A 19,364-nucleotide genomic window follows, 5' to 3' on the forward strand; every position below is an offset into this window, starting at 1 on the left:
CCTGGTCCAAGGCTTTATAGTCAAAACCAGCACTTTGAATTGGGCCCAGAACACATTGGTAGCCAATTGATTCAGCAAGGGAGTTAACACCCCAAAAGCTGCTCTGGTCAGTAATCTGGCCACAATATTCTGGACAACTTGAAGTTTCCAGGTGTTCTTCAAATGCAGTCCAATGTAGAGCACATTTCAATAACCCAAGTGCGATGCAGCTAAAGTATGTGTCCCCATAGCAAGATCTGCTTTTTTTCAGGAATAGCTGAAGCTAGCACACCAACCTAAATTGGTCAAAGGTGCTCCTAACTACTGCCATCACCTGGGCATCCAGGTTCAAAGCTAGTTCTAATAACACCCAGACTCAAAACTAGAGCTTTCAAGGGGAGTGCTACCCCCTCCAGGACAAGTTGAATTCCTGTTCCCAGGTTGGCAGCCATACTAGTGACCTGGAATACTTCTGTCTTGTCTGGATTAAGTTTCAGTTTGTTGGCCTTCATCCAGCCCATTACTGACTCTAGACACTGGTTCAGAACCTCATCAGCCTTGCTAGATTCTCATTAAAAGGGGAGATATAGCTGGATATCATCAGGGTGTTGGTGACCCCTTGTTCCAAAATTCTGGACAGTCTCTCCCAGGATATAAATGTTAAGCAGCATAAAGGACAGAATAGATGCCTAAAAGTCAAGGCATTGAACTGGCATCCCCCTGCACTACCACCTTGGACTCTAGGAATTTCCAGAACAACTGCAAAATGGTACCTCCATGCCTCATCCCAGATAGACAGTCCAGAAGGATACCATGTTAGATTATACATAAAACCACCAAGAGGTCAACAAAACCAAAATGGACACGCTCCCCCTGGCTAGCTCTTGGCTTAGGTCATCACCCAGAGCAACCAAGGCTGTCTCTGTCCCAAAACTGGTCCTGAAGTGGGATTGAAATGGGTCAGATGATCAGAATCATTCAAGAGAACCATACTCATTTACCAGGAGTATTCAACAGAACACAAAATTTGAGCTACATATGTTCGTATGAAAGAATACAAGCAAGTAAAAGTGCAGAGACAGATGCTTTTAAAATATTTCCAATATAGAGAATTGACATAATTGACAAGTAATAGATGCCTACTCTTGTAAAATAGCCCTTTTGATAGTTTAAATGGATTGAGTTGCTCATAGATAATTCACTTTTCATAACACTGGAAACAGTTAAAGTTCCGTCCACCTTACCTACAGTATATACTAGAATTACTGAATATAGCAATGGCTTCTATTTTGAATTCCCACCGTGTGAATTAGGACAGGAAAACAAACAAGCAAAATAAGCAGAATTTGGTTTTAATTATAAATCATTGGACAGGAAAACATAACAGATAACTCTGCACTGTTTTATATAGTTATGTTACTAATTCAAAAGGAGCTCATCTCTCGAGCAAATGTCCAATTTGCTATTTTGATATTGTTCCCCTAAACAGTCCTCCTGTCTGTGTTTGTTGATATGTCATATAGCATGTAACCGATTTTACTATTTTGGGCCATTTGAAACAGTGTGAAACATCCAGTTAAACAGGAAAGCAGGGAGTGGTCTGCAGCTACAATTTTTTGCTGTCCTGTTCAACATGTGTTCACTTGGAAATAAATGAGCTCATTTACGAATGGAAAAGTCCTAAGGAAAAGAGGCCAGCAAGAAAATGAATCATTGAGGCAAATTACTTTCCTTTTACAACAATTTCACTTACGTTCTCTAATTAAGCACTTCCATCATGAAAACTACATTTTCCCCACCTCCTGATGAAGTATTTTATCAGGGTGCTGCTCCACATGACAGGAGCATATGTTACAGTCACATGGAGGGAAAAGATTGGCTGCCATCAAAAATAATCCTTGAGGCTTCTTCGGATGACTAGTATTCAACATTTGCAGAAATTTAAGTCTAGCTTTTATCAAACAGATTTCAGGCTTGACCCAGCCATTGTGAAGCAATTTACTTCAATGGAACAAAAGTGCAACGCATGCTCAAATTCCCACTGGGATCAATGGAACTTAAAATTCCCTGACTTTGGCCAAACTAACTCTGATCATGTTGTTTATTTTGATGTTATCTACTGTCTTTGCTTGCTCTGATTCCTAACATTAGTCTCTTAATTAACCATTATAATTTAAATCTCTTTATCAAGCAGCATCCAGACTAACATACCTCTCATGTAAGAATGTTTCTTTCATGCAGTGGAATGGGAGGATTTTTGTTGATGCCCTCTGAAAATTTGTCCCTGAGGATTCCCCCTCAGAGTGCTTCCCATTATGTTTTGGAAATTTCCTATCCCATTTAAGTTTTAAAACTCATTCATAAACATGATTCAGAGCAGATCGCTTAGAACAATTTATTTCATGATTTTCCCTGAGCCTGTTTGCTTTTTCTGAAGGCAAAATGATTTTCTCCTTACCCTTTTTGACTGTGATCCCCTGCTAACTGAGCAAAGAGACACTTTTTTAAAGTGATGATTCTCTTTGTTTAGCAGGGGGAGAGCAACTACCCCCATCCATCCCCAGCACAGCATCCTCTCCAGTGGCTGTTGCTGGTGTGTTTATTATGTTTCTTTTTCAGATTATTAGCTCTTAGAGGACAATGAGCCATTTTGTTTGTTTGTTTGTTTGTTTGTTTGTTTGTTTGTTTGTTTGTTTTAGTAAATCACTTTGGAACTTTTGCTTAAAAGCAGTATAGTCATCACATTCGTATCCAGAATTCAGTGCCTGTACAGTTTCTAGTACCGTGTTTCCCCGAAAATAAGACAGTGTCATAATAATTTTAGCCCCCAAAAATGCACTAGGGCAATTAGCGGTACATCAGAAATTACTGCTAGGTCTTACTTTCGGGGTAGGTCTTACTTTCGGGGAAACAGGGTAGGCTGGCAGTTTTTGTACTGAACAAGTTACATTGAGCAACCAAACAATTTAAGCTTGCTTTTAAGTACAAAGAATCCATTTATTTTGTGTTTTTCAGGCTTGTCTCATATTCAGAACAAACTTTGTACTCATCATCACTGGGACATGGACGTGCTGCAACAGCCTTGGCCCACAGTGGATCCGGAATACATTCAGCAGCCCGATATAGTGGAAGTGTCAGTTCTGGTAAGTACATTTACTCTTGTTTCAACAGTGAAAAGCAGGAGGTGTGTAGATATTCTTGAATATTCCTGACCTCACCTAGCAGCAGGGAGTAGGGCTGTGCATCGGACACTCTGATCCCAATGAATTTACAATATCCCCGTGCTGTCTCATGGAAGTGGCTCCAGCCCATCGATCTCTGCTCAGTTTCTCACTTTTTCGAGGGAGGAGGCACTCTTCTGCTGGAACCGAAGCCTGCAGGGATGTTGTCAAGGTGTGTGGCGACATCCGGGAAATGTAATTCTTTCATGGGGAAAGTTCTGGGAGGCACTATGTTCCCAGATGTCACTACATGCCTTCTCAGCTGGCCCCACAAGCTTCAGTTCCAGTAGAAGAGCCCCTCCCTGCCCAGTAATGGAAATCTGAGGATCTGTGTAGAGATGGCCATGCTGGAGTGGCAGTCTTCAGTGAGGCTTGTCTGGCCCCGTCACTTTATTTTTTTCGATGCCAAGTGAAGACCTTTCTGTTCACTCAGGCTTTTTAAAATTGATTTTTAAAATAGGTTTTTAAAAATATTTTTAAAGTGTTTTGAAATGTTTTGTATTGTGTTCTGTATTTTGTTTTGGTTTGCTTTGTGGTTTATTGTGTTTTATGTGTTTTTATTTGAAGTTTTAAGTGTTGTCTTGTGAACTGCCCAAAGAACAATTTGTTATGGGGCGGCTAACAAATAAAGTGTATTATTATTATTTATTGTTATGTGTGTGCTGCAAATTCTCAGGGTAAGAGCTTCTGAGGCATAGCCCTAGCAGAGAGGTATGTGCAGAGAGTTTGATTTTCCTACTCTTGGCATCCAGGTAATAGTCCTGAGAGCAGCTGATGCTGCAAACACTGAAGCAACATGGGTACAGACCTGATCAGCAATCTCAAAGAGATTGCTGGGAATCCCATCCATTATTTATTTATTTAGTGCATTCATATACCGCCGCATACAAAAAAGTCCCTGGGCAGTTCACAATATGAAAAGTGGAAGAATATTACAAATTTTGGATGGGCCTACATGGCTGCCTATAATGTTTGGCTTCTACCCAGATATAATTAACCTTAACTAAGCACCAACAAAATCAATGAGTAGTGACTGACTTAAGCCATTAATTTTAATGGTTCTTAGTTAGGATTCACTTTTGTTGGATTTATACTCAGTGACACACCACACCCATTTTTAAAATTACTACCCAAAAAACCCAACTTCTGAAATATTTCTTTTCCTGTTCCATTGAAACTCAATAATGGGGGCTGGCTTAAAAACAGAAGTCTTGGGGAACTCTGTGAATACTGCAGCTTTTTTGTTTTTGTTCTTGTTCTGTGGTTAGAATATTTATGTCTTTAAAAGTTACGTTACGGTTAATTATAACTGAAGAAGCATCAGGTTAGAGTGGTGCAGAAGGTGTCTGAAGCAAGGCAAGGAGATGTACTGTGTGGCTGATTAACAGCTTCTCTAAGTTTAGTAAATTTGGCAACAAAAGAGAAAACAGAATTGCTCCTTCTAGGCACCGAGCATTCTGAGAAACATTTCCTCTTGGAATTGAGTTGTGATGACACTTTTTGGACCAACTCTTGGAAAAATTTTGAAATATAAAAATCGAAGAAAGAGCTTGACAGAATAACAATCTAAAGCCTGGGAATTATATTCTTAAGCAGGTCACTCCAACAAAGCATGTTTTATTTCTCAAGCAAGCTGTATACATACACTCTCACATGGTCATTAACAGAATATTCTTCTGATGCTGCCAGCTAATGCACATTCTATCATACCAGGGATATTTTCCATATTTAAAATCATGTTCCTTCAGGAAACATGTAAAATGTGAAAGGAAGATGAACATGTCCAAACACGTAGTTGATATATTGCAGGGAATTGTGGTTTCACAGTGCATGCTTCTCTTTGTTTGAAGATATATGCGCCTCTCCTTCACATTTTTACAAAAGCAGCGACAATTATTTGTTTCAATTTTTGCTTTAACGGAGCTCCACAAGTAAATTGGCATGCAAAGCCACAGCCCTATATTTTCCTCAGTACTTCACACTGCCTCAGGCTAATGACATGTTGCTTTCCCAGACACTGTAGTAATCTGTCTTGGCATAACATACTCCAGTTATTTCTATTTGACGCTGGATCTGCCCATATTCAACCCAAAGTACCAACAGGAAGCATCATGAAATAAGTCACTCTGCATTTGACTTGTGTGCTGCAGAATGATTGCTCAGCAGGTACCTAGACATAATGAAAGGTGTGTTTCATTATTTGCTCTGCCAGGACCAATGTGGGGTCTGAGAGTTGTGTTACATCATAGCATCTTGCTTTTTTGCTTTTTTTTTTAAGGAGGCAGCTGCTATCTGATATAGTGTGTCAGTTTAATAAACTAACAGAGGCTAATTAATGCATTGGAATTTTTAAATATCAATATATGAATATTATATAATTGTCAATTGTTTCTCTTAATACTAGCAAATAGGGGTAAATGAGCTCCAATATAAGAAATAATGAGAAGGCTTGTTTTAAAATTCTATCTTTAGTTGTCACCTGTATCTTTTCCAGATCAACAACAAACCCTGTGGTAAAATTAGTGTACCTCAGCAAGTAGCCCGAGATGCAGACGTAGTTCGTGAACTGGTTGTTCAAAGTAAGCTGGGAACTGAGCATCTTCAAGGACGTACCATTACAAAGTTCTTCTTATCTCCTCGAACTGCCCTCGTCAATTTCCTAGTCCAGAAATAACGGGCAGAGGTATTTTCATAGAGAGACTGTCTGGGTGATTGATGGAATTAACTGAAAAAAGACTGGTTGAACATCCACAAGACAGTTGTTCAAAACTGACTTCAGACTTGGGAAAAGCAAAATAGTATTGTGAGGAAAAGAGTGACTATCATTGTATCACTCTCAAAGTGAAAACATTTGGAGTATCCTTTCTCATTAGGAAGGGAAGCTACCTGACCACTCTTCAGCTTGTTAAAGATGCCACAAAGGACAGAAAGGTGAAAGAAAAGAGTAGAGAGTGAATCTAAACTCTATACCATCAGTGAACCTGAGCAATTTTAGAAAGGTATGTTTTTGGAAATCCATTGTAAAATAAAAACTTGAGTTGACCATTTCCTCCTTTTCTCCATGTTGTCAAATATGAACTGAAGTCTACAGTGAGCTTTTGGTGCAAGATAATCTGTAATACATTGAATAATCCCCTTTTCTACCTTCTTGCTCATTTTCTACCTTCTTGCTCATTTCATTAACATACCTCTTTGTTTGCTACATTTTTTACCAGTTCCCATAGGTCTCACCAACATGAAACGAGCTGATGAAAATGACTTCTAAGCAGAAAAAACACTACTTAAATGATTGCCTCCCTGTTTCAAAGCAATGTGCTGATAATAGATCGAGTGCAGGCACTGCAGTGTTGCCAGGGACAGCCATACATGCCAGACTTGGTCTTTTGTGCAGCAGTAATTCTCACACAGCTATAAACATTAAGCTAGAATGAAAGTTGTTATCTTGTCAGTGGACTTAAAAGTGGAAATAAAAAATGAGGTGTCTCAAGTGTGGAGAGTCAATGATGTACTTCCACAGCATGCATAGCAAGTTGCCTGGACCACTGCAGGCCCTAGTACAATAAGTCAGCTGTTCTGGGTATAGGAAATCTTTGCATAGTGCAACAAAGGGGTAGGCTGAAGCCTCCTGGCTTCCGTTCTTCTCAACAACATTCTTGGTTTATGGAGCGTAATGTGAGATCATCTTCACTTTTTGCAATTCACAAGGAACGTCATCATATATCAGCTGCCCATCTTGACAGTTTGGAGACTAGCCCAAACACAAAGAGCCAGTGTCTTATAACCCTTAAACAGATAACTCTGAAGGGCAAATGCCACAATTAGATGTTTCTTAGGAAATCTTATTTATTTTTGTAACTGTATATCCCACCTTTCCAAATGGAAAATAGCTCAGATGACTAACCATAGGATTAAAAACAACAATGATTCAATTAACTAAGAATTTTTAAAAAAACATTAAATGCAGCAGACAATCCAATATACCCAAGAACCAGCAAAATAAAAGCATAAAACTAGCTGCAAGCCTGTCGAAAAAATCAAGACTTCAGCTGATGCTGGAAAACAAACCAGCTGGGTTGTTTCAGGAGACCAGGTCAAACACCAAAAATATAACCTTCTTTATCACACACTGAGCAGGTTCAGATGACCAACAGCAAGTAGGAGGAAGCTGCAGGTTCTCTGTGGGTGTGCATTCCCAGTGCAAGCTGGTACTTCTGCTCCTTTCCATGTTGTCTGAAGCCAGAAATATTGGGTTGACAACATTGGGTCCCTTTGCCACCTGACATCTTTAACCAGTATTTGCTCTCCGAGCCTTTTGTGCTCCTCTGGTGTATGATGTGAGAACCTGGAATTTCTGGACAATCCCAATCAAACCGTATTTAACCAAGATAGATAACAAGGATCAGATCCTAGTTATCTATTTCGGGTAAATGAAATTGGGCAGAGAATGTTGGGTAGTGGAGAGGGTTCAGATGATATGGAAATGAATGGAAATACTGGTTTGTGCTGGAAATGTACTTTCTCCAAGAACTCATGGCTCCCAGACTTTGTCTGTGACAAAGTTGAAACAGGATTAATTAATCTATTATCATATATAGATAGATAGAGATAGATATAGATATAGATATGGCGTACCCATCGCTAATCCCATGCATGACAGCTCTTGTGAGATTTCACGAATGAGGGGAGAGGAAGGCAGGCAGCCAGCAAGAGAAAGCAGCAGCCAGGCTGGCTGCTGAGCAGTGAGAGAAAGTGGTGGCCAGGCCAGACAGGCGGCGGGGTGAGGAAGCGGCGACTAGGGCAGCCATTGGAGGAGAACTAACTAGGGCTGAAGGGAGTGGGGGGCAACAGCTGAAGGGATGGGGGAGAGTCAGGGAGAACTAGGGGCACAGATACTCTGCGTCAGGTCAGCTAGTATATTTTAAAGAGTGAGTTTGCTTATTTGTGGATTTGTTTGTGCAACATACTTCCTGATTACTTACAGATACCAAATTTTGCATAAACAATCCAGCCACTTAAATTAGCTGAATACACTACTTTTTATATCAGAATATTCTGGGTGGGAGGTTTAAATATTGGGGTTTTTTATCATTTTTGAGAAGAATTTATTTCTTCTCAGTAATTATTTTAACTGTTATTCTCAACAGATTTTTAACATTCAATAATCAGATCAATAATTAAAAAAACAACATCATGCCCAAGAGAAGCGGAAGATCTTTCACAGATTCAAATTTAGTATGATTCAAATTACTATCTATGAATTAATTTTCAATAATTTTATTGAAATAATTTTGTGAGCACATTAATAAAAGACTAGTAGACCTGGCGCAGAATGTCTGGGCCCTCTTCCCTCGGGCATCTCTGACGCCTGCCCAGCCCGCTCCCCCTCTCCCCATTTCTGGCCGGCTTTCAAGGCAGCCCATCCCCTCCCCTTCTGCTGCCGCCTCTTCACCCGGGTGGCCAGCCTGCTGCTGCCTCCTCGCTGCTGCTGCCTCCCCACCGCGGCCAGGCCCGCTGCCGCCTCCCCCCACCGCGGCCAGGCCCGCTGCCGCCTCCCCCCACCGCGGCCGCCGCCTCCCCTCAGCAGCCAGGCCGCCATCGCCATCTCCCCACTGCCGTGGCTGGGCCCACTGCCACAGCCGCCATCTCACTGCCCCTGCGGCCAGGCCAGCCACCGCCACCACCTCTCCACCATCTCCCCAAGGCCGGGCCCGCTGCCTCCCCAACGTGGCTGGGCTGTCACCGCCTCGCCTGCTTCTCCTCGCTGCCAACAGCAGCCAACTGGCACCCAGCCAATCATGTGCCTCCCTCGCCGGCACGCATAGCCTTGCCACATCCCTACGCATGGCTGGTGGCTATCTAAGAGAATTAAGTATAATGGTGATTTTATATATGTATGTCTGATTATATATGCAAAATGAATTTCCCTGATCAATGATGGGCCTCACCTCCTAGCTAATATCTATCTATCTATCCATCCACACACACACACACATATATATATGTATATGTATATATATATTTATTATATATATATATATATATAGGCCGCTTTATCATGACCACGGCAAGCACAGTTGTGATCACAGAGCCTGCGAAGTGTAACGTGAGAACCTGGAATTTCTGGACAATCCCAGTCAAACTTCATTTACCCAAGACAGATAACTGTGATCTGATTCTAGTTATCTATCTTGGTTAAATACAGTTTGATTGGCATTGCCCAGAAATTCCAGGTTCTCACGTCAAGCTGCATGGGAACGCACAGGGCTCGGAGATCAATGTTAACTTCTTAACTGTGCTCCCTGTGGTCATAAGAATGTGACTATATCTGAAGGTTCTGTACCACCCTGTGGCTAAGGTTCACAGCAAACTATCTAAAGAAAAATGAAAGTAACAAATATGCTAAAAACATGCAGTCCCTAAAGCCTTATGCGCAAATTCTCCAAACTCAAACCAAAATTAATTATACTAGCTAAAATCCATTCCACCCTGGTTTTCCTAAATGTATTTCCTCTCCTTCCCTTACTATTGATCCTTGTCTTCAGTAACGGAAAATATAATAATGGAACCCTTTATGCCTCAGGGCCATCAACAAGGCTGGAAAAGAATCCTTATTAAAATGAATCAGACCTGAACTGCCATATATCTAATGACCTCTCTGGAGTCCTGCTACTGACTGCTCTGGAACTGGAATGCATACAACCTAGAAAGGTCATTCCTCCATTTCAAAAGCTGTATACTTCATCAGCTACAGTAATGGTGCAAAACCTAAGCAACAACATGGTTGTTACAATGTCTCTCTGCAAATGTATCCATACACTTGGCTGCATAAGTCTCTGTTCACACAACAGAAAACAGAAATGTTTCCCCAATCAGAAAACAGCCCCTGAGTCTGTTCTAATAGTCCCATAATTATATTGCTTCACCCACTGTTTGCAGGGGAAAGTTTTACACTAGCTCTTTTGCTATCCTAGTCTCTTCACATGCATGGAATAAATCTAGCCGTTTGAAAAGATAGGGAACGTAATTCCTTTTTCGTAATAGTAGCAAGCAACATTTTAAAACAAGTATTCCCCTTAGGAAGCGTATTCCCCTTCCACCACTCCACAAAAGGAAAAATGCTGAAGATAGTAGTTCAAGCCGCGTTAGCTCTTGTCTGTCCTTGTAGCAGAAAGCTCCCCTCAACCTATTCCTTGTCACAAACATCTTTTTCAATAATCAAAATGAACTGGAAAAGAATGTTAATTAGCCCTTTGCCCATTGTTCTGTTCCCTGAGCAGTTTGCAGTGCTACAGTGCTTTGCTGAAAATGCCAGAATATCTCACATATTGTGCCAGGGTTTGGACTTGCACTGTAAGCAACACGCTTGATTAGAAAAGGCTGAAAGATCACAAAATGGCCTTTATGTGTTTCTGTAGTTTTCAGCACACACAAAGAAGGAGGGGGGAAAGTCAACATCCTGGACTTAATGCTCCAAATGCATGGAAGATAAAAACAGGCTTTCAGGAGCGAGGAATTATTGTTAACCAGTGACCAGACTCTGAAGCTGGTAATGCTCAGATAGATCCTGCTGAAATAATTTTTTTTAAAAAAATTCCAGCTATGCAGAGCTTTGAGGCCACATTCTCTTTCCAGATATGGTTTCTGCTGCCCAAGTTTTGAACAAAGACATTGATCCTATGTAGCCATTACCCGTAACCAGACTGGAGAGCATATAGAGCCAGCATAGCGTAGTGGTTAGAGTGTTGGACTAGGACTGGGAAGGCCCGAGTTCAAATCCCCATTCAGCCATGAGACTTGCTGGGTGACTCTGAGCCAGTCACTTCTCTCTCAGCTTAACCTACCTCACAGGGTTGTTGTGAGGATAAACATAACCATGTATACTGCTCTGAGCTCCTCGGAGGAAAAGCGGGATATACATGTAAAAAAATAATAAAATAAACAAATAAATATAAATATAGGCAGTAGCCTTGTATATTCCTGAGTAGGTGCTATATGACATGCAGCTGCAAGCATGGGATGTCCAGAGAGAAACACAAGCTGTCTTGGAAATGACTATAGGAGGGTTCCAGCAGTTGCCACCAGTTTCTTAAGGAGATGGCTGCAGGCAGAATGTGGGGGTGTGGGGGGTGGGGGTGGGAGTAGGGAGACACTTGCACAAATCCATATGTAGATTACCAAGCCCTTGCTTTGTGCAATTTAAGCTGCAATGTAGGCTGTGTGTGCGATTTAAGCTGATGTGATATAGAGCATGGACTGTGGACCAAGTAACACGTTCCCCTCTAAATGTAGCCTTGAACCTATCAGATGGCCTTACTGAATTGTAAGAATTACTGAGATAATGGAAAGGGCATTGACTTTGGAGGAATGGTACCAAGGCTGCAGTTAATCCAATTATTACGAAATGTGCCATTCAATTATGGTGCAAATTGTTGAAGTGGGCTTGGAGTGTGGGGATTAAATGTGAATGTGATTTCCTTTCTTTGCTCACTGTTACAAGAAGGGGACGGGGGGGTGTGGAATCTGTCAGAATCCGATATCTCAGAAGAACTACCAAACTGATTTGGAAGGAACTGTCTAGATGCTTCAGTAGACTTTCTCTCCAAGCATATCAACATCTACTGTGGTACGCTCTTTGCTTTCAGAAAAAGCTTTAAAATTGCACTGTTTAAAAAGCCTGCACTTTGCATTACTATAATGTAGGGCAGTGTTCTTCACTGCAAGGCCCAGAGCCAGTGGGAACTCGCCTTCACTACTGTTCCCTCTAAGACGTGTGCATGTGTGCATGCTCACACATTTTAAAATGTCTGCTCAGTTAATTTTAGATCCCGCTCAGGTTGAATCAGGAAGGCCCCACTCTGAATGCAGGTGCGCGCACACTGCCTTGATACTGCCGCCTAGAACAAAACTCATTCTGCACACAGATTAAAAAAAATTAGAGTGAACTCTGGCCTTGACCCTAAATGTGACTCTCTCACTAATTGTTTCTTACGCTTTTGCAAAGCTTTAGCCAAAGCTGATTATTTTGCCTAGCCCCCGCTGGCACTGGGCAGAGTCCACTGTTCCCAGTGCTGCACTTTGCCCAGTGCTGGTGGGGCTCCTTTAGGTGAAATGGAGCCTTCTCGGGCCCCAGCACCATCTTGGAAGATACACATGGAGTGCTGGGCAGTATCATTCTTCCCCAGAGCTTCCCCACAGAGCTCTATGGGGAAAGCACTGGAAAGAACTACACTTCCCAGCACTCCATGCGTGCCTTCTAAGAAGGCACTGTGGCACAACAGGGCTTTGCTTCTGTTAAAAGCAATCAATAAATAATGAATAAATAAAAGGGTTCTTCTGGCAGTAGGGAAAGCCTGGCACTGTACAAAAGTCAACATGGTGGAAATGGCTCTCACGCTGAAGGTTTTCTTTTGCCAGAGCGGTCCCCAGTTGAAACATAGCGAAGATCACTGATGTAGCCCGATTGAAAGCTAGCCTGTTCTGTCTATTGTTCTATTACATGTTCTTATTGAATGTAGTGTCTTACAGTACCCTAAAGCAGCATCAGTGGTCATAGCAAAAGATTGTTAAACTCCATCTTTGCAGTAGTACTTTTGCAGTGGTGATCACCCAAACTAATAATGTTCAAAAGTTCCCAAGAACAATTAGCAGAATCCACTGATATTTTTTTCCTGCCCATGCTTCATTGAAATAAATTGGACCATGGTGGTGTTTTTGTGCAGCTCCCATTCATTGCAATTGAGCTTCTGGCAGGATTAGTTCCCACTGGACTGTGCTATTTTTTAGTATATAATCTTCTTTGGAGACCTTTGGAAATTGTACAGAAATAGCAATGATACAGTACAATGTTTGCTCTAAAAATTTCCCATGTGTAGGAGGCATGGGATGAACAAATGATCAGCAAGAATTTTCTCGGGCATCCCAGTGGCTGAATGCATTAACAATGACTCTTCAGTCTCTGCTGAATCTGTTAAGTCAAATTATCAACAGAATGATACATGGCTCGATAGTCCTTTGAGCCAAGAATTATGAAGAACAAAATACAAATCATGGCACTGTTATTTTACTTGCAAAGTGTAGATGATGTGGAATGGAATTGGCCCAGTTTTCCAGTTCAGCATAGTTCTGGGAATGTTTAGTTTAATTCTCTGTTCCCTCAGATCAGTTCTAATATCAGTATCTCTGCACATGCCAATAGAGGTCAAGTTTAGCAAGTAAAAGCCAAATGGCTGAGGACAAGGGTCTGGCTTAATTAAGTTATAGTGGCGTTAAGTGATAGCACAATTGATCCAGCTGCTGTTGATGGTGAGAAGTTGAACAAACCCATGGGGAAAGAGAAACTTAATATAGAGTGAGTCTCAAAAACAGAAGCAGCCTGTTGCTTGGCGTTCATCACAAGGCTTCCCTGCTAGGAATGCTACCATCTACAGTTTATACAACTGTGTAAACAATGGAAGAGCTTGTGTTTTAGAACTTAGAATAGCCCTGCTGGATCAGGCCCAAGGCCCACCTAACCAACATCCTGTTTCACACAGTGGCCTATCACATGCCTCTGGGAAGCCCGCAGGCAAGAGATGAAGGAAGGCATGCCCTCTCTCTTGCTGTTGTTCCCCTGCAACTGGTATTTAGAGGCATTCTGCTTCTGAGCCTGAAGGCAGATAGCTAAAGCTATAGTTCTGCATGTATGAGGCCCCATTATTCAGCAAAGATGATTACTCAGCCTGTACTGGTCCCTGTTATCCATGTGGACCTCCAGGAGATCACTTGGGCTGAAACCCTCCACAAATCATTGATTGGTGAGGATTTGAAATTATGAAAATGGGCATCCAACCCACTGGACATGCGAACCATTTGGATTTATTTCGTTAGTGAGGAATTTGCAGTACTGCTGTGGTTTTGCAGTGTATGCAATCTTGCTATTAACCTTCTCCTTAAACCTTTCTTTCCTTTCTTTCTTTCTTTCTTTCTTTCTTTCTTTCTTCTCAAGCATTTTCAGACTGAGTGCCTTCCTCCTTAATTCCCCCCCTTAATTCCTTTTTCTTTTCTTTGTGTCTTGTGGCTTCCTAGGTTGTAAAATATGGGCAGGCCCTGGCCTTTGATTTTTCTTACATACCGGATCTAGTTACTATTGGCTCTTGAATAGTTTTTTATTTAGTTAGTTATATTTTATGCCACCATAAACTCCCATGTCTGGGCAGACTACAACAAAATATAACATAAAAATTAAACTAAAACTAAAACATGGAAACAGTTTAAAAGCAAATTTACATTTTATAAATCTAATTAAAAGCTTGAATAAATATGTGTCTTAATAGTCTTTTTTAAAAGCTGTCAGAGATAATACAGAGTACTAATTATTACACAGTATTACATGGATTTATACAGTGTTAATATGCAGAGACTTTGAACTAATCAGCATCTCAATCCCTGTCCATTTTCACTTATAGAAGCACAGACAAAAACTGCCAGAACTGGGAGCTCAAACAGAGATACTGCAGATACCATTAAACCCTGGCAAGGGCCAGCCAACTTTACCATGAAAAATACATAAGCATAGTCCTTTATGAACCAAAGTTTGATCCTTTAAGACATATTAGTCAAAATGAATATGCCATTTTATCAGTACTTATGCCAGCTTATCGGTACTTATGGCTGTTGGTCTTTTTTTCTAAATTCCTTTGTTAAGCCATTCCTCCCCCTCAGGCTGTTCAGTGGGATTCGTTGCTCCCCGATGAAGTAATTACCATACTTTGTCAGTACCCAAATTGCATATTTAGTGCCCCAGCACCAATCAGGGTCTGCCTTTCTTTTCTTCCCCCACCCCAGGGTAGGCAGGGGCTAGTGCTGCCCGCCAGCCAATCAGAATTCAGAATAGTTTACCAGCACCTGTTCTGACTAATGTCCAGCAAACAAGCCAGCCCAGTCATCTGATTTCCCAGGGTTCTTCTAGGCAGGCTGAGCAGACTCTGGCGATCTGTGTGCAAAATGGGAGCTCTCAGTCTGCAAACAAATAGAGTTCAGAAGGTAGGAGCCCTGACTACCTTTCTCCACCCTCCCCTTCTCCAGAGGGAAATCAGACTTTTCACTCAGCACCCCGACAAAGCCCTCAGAAGACATTGGATTTCTCCAGCATTTGCTTGGAAATATTTACTTTTTTCTTTTTAAAAATGCCACCAGCAAATCTTGGCAACATTCAGGGATCTAAAGACTGAGGGGGCAAGTGGGAGATAATGGTGGACTGGCACTTTCCCTGGGTAGTTCTTTTACTAACAAGCAAATAGCCCTCCGCCTTCCCTCTTGTTATGGGAGTTTAAGCAAAGCCTGTTGTTAGCTCCTCTATCTTTCTCTTAGTCTCTCACTTCTCTTGATGGTGAAAGAAAGAGAGCAGGTTGTAACTTCCAAACACCCCCCCCCCAAAAAAAAAACAACAACAACAACATCCCAAGGCATTTTAACTGAAATTACTAACTGGACAATTTCAGACTTACCCTGTTTGAAATGTGTGTTTCTCGTCACCAGCTATGCTTATTCTGCGAGGCTCCCAGGAGTTTGCAGTTGCCTCTCCAGGCTTGGAGATTGTACTTTGGATATACACATGGGGAACAGGTCAATGGGCTAGTCACCCCTTGATTTGGCTGCAAACAAAGCAAATTGGAATGGGGATCAAGATGCACGCTTCCTCCCTATGTGGGAGCCCCAGCTAAGCAGACTGCAGAGTTAACTAAGGTAAAGTGTGCCATCTAGTTGGTGTCAACTCCTGGTGACCACAGAGCCCTGTGGTTGTCTTTGGTAGGGGTTTACCATTGGCATTTCCCAGGCAGTAAATGTATTTTTGATAGTAATAGTGCCTTAACTACATAATTCTCTCTTCGATGTATCCCCCTCCGACAATAAATATCTTCTTTTTATTTTTGAAACTATCACCTTGTCTCAGTCCAATCATTTCTTGAGTCCAAATGTTTGCACAAATCAAAACTGGTGGAACTGACCCCCTTAAGAGCTAATTCCCCCACAAAGCCCAAACATTGGGGTGCTGACCAAACACTCCAGGGCAGTTCCATTAACAGTCTTTAATGCAGCAATATTGGTTTTTAATTTTTAATAATTCTGAGATTATTGCCTTCTCTTCATGGGCAACCTTAACAGTCAAAGCTTGGAAACCAGGTCAGTCCAAAATAGCCAAGTAGCTTCACCACTTTATAGTCCTTATGCCAGTTTTTGTTTGCTGTTGGTTGGTTGTTTTGTGTTTTACCTTGAGGGGGGGGCGGGGATTGAGTGGTAGTAGTATTGAAAAGAGAGGTCCTCAGCATAAGTTATTTGGGCAGGTTTGTGATTTATATGGCTTAATTTTCAGACCTGATAAATGATGTTCTCAAGTAAATGCTACATGGAACTGCAGCCTCTGTACAGTTTATTCCAAATAAAGCCTTAATGAACCCATTGGAGCTTACTCTCAAGTAACTGTGTGCATAGGACTGCAGCCCAAGAACAAATCCCAGAAATGTTTATATAGCGAGAAAGGGAGAAATCAGGCTTGCTTTTTAAAATTTAAGTATGTACTGTTTGTGAATATTTGTAAGAAGAAAGTAAACTAATGGGCCAGCATGGTGTAGTGGTTAGAGTGCTGGACTAGGACTGGGGGGACCCGAGTTCAAATCCCCATTCAGCCATGATACTTGCTGGGTGACTCTGGGCCAGTCACTCCTCTCTCAGCCTAACCTACTTCCACAGGGTTGTTGTGAGGAGAAACTCAAGTATGTAGTACACCGCTCTGGGCTCCTTGGAGGAAGAGCAGGGATATAAATGTAATAATAATAATAATAATAATGTGCGAGCCAGCTCGCTTCAAGCTGGGCTTGACATCGGGACAGCCCAGTTTGGGCAGTCGGTATTTGAACTGGACTGGCCCCCAGTTCAAAGAACCAGCTTGCGGGCCGGCTCAGGTATACTTGTAAAGGGGAATCCTTGAGGATTCCTCTTTACAAATAAAGGGCATCCCTAATCCTAATAGTAAATGAGCATGTGGAGGGGTTAGCTAAAGAAAGCGCCCTACATCGGCCTCCGTACCTTTAGAGGAGGCAGTGGTGGAGAAACAGTGGGGGTCAGCACTTGGTTCCTCCAAGCCCCCTGCCAGCTTCCCAAATGACAGCCTGGGCAGGCTGCGGCCTGGTTTAGGCCTCTGCAGAGGCCAGCCCACGAACCGGCTTGAGAACCAAAGAAGGTCAACTGGAGGAAGGGTTGGAGTCTTGAGAGCCTGTTTGCAGGTAGGACCTGCATATACACGTCTCACACCGCTTGAAAATACAATGTATTTGTCTGGCTTGGTTCAAATCTGGACCGGATACAAATGGATCTGGCTTGGCTTTGGGCTCAGCCAAACCGGGACCGATTCAGCCAAACCTGAAGCCAGGCCGGGTTGGTTTGAATCCGGTCTGGATTTAAACCGAGGGGCTCTGTGTACGGCCAAATACATTGTATTTTCAAGCGGTGTGAAATGTGTGTATACAGATGCTACCTGAAAATAGGCACTCAAGACTCCAACCCCCTTCCCACTTCAGTTGATCTCCTTAGCCTAGTCCCGCATGGGGTGAGGAGGAGAGGGTTGAGATTGCAATGAGGGGGAGTTATGGAGGCAATGCTGATAGAAGACTGGATGGAGCTACTGAAGAGAAGAAGAGGCATGGGTGCTTTGCGGGGGCTTTGCTACTTTCCACACTGCCACCTACAATTAACCACTCTAAGAGCAGGACTCCTTTATTCACAGCCCAACCAAGGGGCAAATTTAGCACTAAATTAGCTCTAAATAGCCAGCTGCAGGAGAGTCTCTCAGCCCTATCTTGGAGATGCCAGGGAGGGAATTTGGAACTCTCTGCATGCAAGCATGCAGATTCTCTTGCACTAATCTATGGCCACATCCAGGGGCGTAGCAAGGTTGGAGTGGGCCCAGAGACAAGATTTTAAAATGGCCCCCCCCCCGCAAAGTCCAGGGCCTCCGCACACCCCAGGCCCCCAAGGATTTAAGTCTGATATTCCAAAATAAGTATGCTGCCTGCAAATACATTTCACTGAATACACACACACACGTCACAATATATAGTGATATACATTGAGTACTATACATTTGTATTACTTTTAATGCCTAGAACACACTAGAAAGATGAATTATTAAAATGGGCCCCTCGCTGCAGATTAGCAAAGGAGACTTTCAACCATGCAGGGTGAACCTATGTTTGTTTTCTCAGAATTCTGAACAAATTCAGTCAAGTTTGATTGCAGGAGGTTTTTCACAGGAGGCTTTTAAAGCCCTTTAAGACACATCTCCTCTGGAATGGAGGTGCTGCATTCACATGTTGGCCAGATTTACCCTGAAGTCCCTGCAAGTTATTGGGGAGCAGTTCACACACAAGAAAAATAAAATAAAATAAAAGCACAACACATGCTTCACAGTTCTCACTCAGACCTTCTGGGCTGCAAAACAACTTGAACATAAGTGCATTTATAAATGAATGAATGAATAAATAAAATTAATAAAATACTGTTCCAGAAGTTTTTGCAATTTTCTGCCATGAAACAAGCCACTTATAGGACTTTTTGGATAGTTTTTTTTAAGTCAGCAAATTTTCCAAGCTGTTTCAAAATAAATATTCAGAGACTTCTCGGTCCCTCCCCCCCCCCCATATCCAAGCCCTATGGCAAGCAGATCCCTATATATTGGGGGGGGGGGCGGGAAAGGTAACCACAAAAAGGAGTTCACACTCTACCTGGCAAATGCTGGTCTGGGTTAAGCAGGGCAGCAAGGGGTCTTCTGCTGCAGAGAACACTCTGGCTGCCTCTTCCTTCCTGGCTGGCTTGGGCCCTACTCGAGTTCAGGCTTCACTGCGGCCTACACGAGGCCTCCGTGGAAGCCCCGCCCACCCGCCGATCAGCTGAGAGGCGGGAGAAAAGGAGCTCTTGGCAGCTTGCCTGCTGCTTCGATTGCGGCCAGCAGAACAAGCAGGAGAGACGGCGAAGAGGGCAAATGGGTGAGAGGCTATGCGGCTGGGCAGGGGGCAATGGGGAGTCACATGAGGTGCCTCTGGGGTGCCCCTCCAGGCAGTGGGGCCCCCAGACAACTGTCTCCCCTTGCCCTATCATTGTTACGCGCCTGGCCACATCCTCTAAGGGCAA

General features: G+C 42.6%; 1 protein-coding gene and 1 long non-coding RNA gene across 4 annotated transcripts in view; one reads left to right on the forward strand and one right to left on the reverse strand.

The window, feature by feature from the left end:
* LARS2 (leucyl-tRNA synthetase 2, mitochondrial) overlaps window positions 1-6,248 on the forward strand; it is a 95,086-nt gene extending 88,838 nt beyond the window's left edge. For all 3 annotated transcript variants that reach the window (XM_053262219.1, XM_053262220.1, XM_053262221.1), the window contains 2 exons: window positions 2,995-3,122; window positions 5,695-6,248. In XM_053262219.1, the coding sequence (XP_053118194.1) occupies window positions 2,995-3,122; window positions 5,695-5,874 (308 nt within the window). In that variant the 3' untranslated portion in view covers window positions 5,875-6,248. The remainder of the gene's footprint in view (window positions 1-2,994; window positions 3,123-5,694) is intronic.
* LOC128330050 (uncharacterized) overlaps window positions 1-19,042 on the reverse strand; it is an 89,994-nt gene extending 70,952 nt beyond the window's left edge. The window contains exons 1-2 of the long non-coding RNA XR_008309933.1: window positions 18,959-19,042; window positions 15,686-15,832 (exon numbers count right to left, since the gene is read on the reverse strand). This is a non-coding gene — a long non-coding RNA (uncharacterized LOC128330050). The remainder of the gene's footprint in view (window positions 1-15,685; window positions 15,833-18,958) is intronic.
* Window positions 19,043-19,364: the final 322 nt, after the last annotated feature.

The sequence above is a fragment of the Hemicordylus capensis genome, chromosome 6 (assembly GCF_027244095.1).
Source record: "Hemicordylus capensis ecotype Gifberg chromosome 6, rHemCap1.1.pri, whole genome shotgun sequence".
Classification (NCBI taxonomy): domain Eukaryota; kingdom Metazoa; phylum Chordata; class Lepidosauria; order Squamata; family Cordylidae; genus Hemicordylus; species Hemicordylus capensis.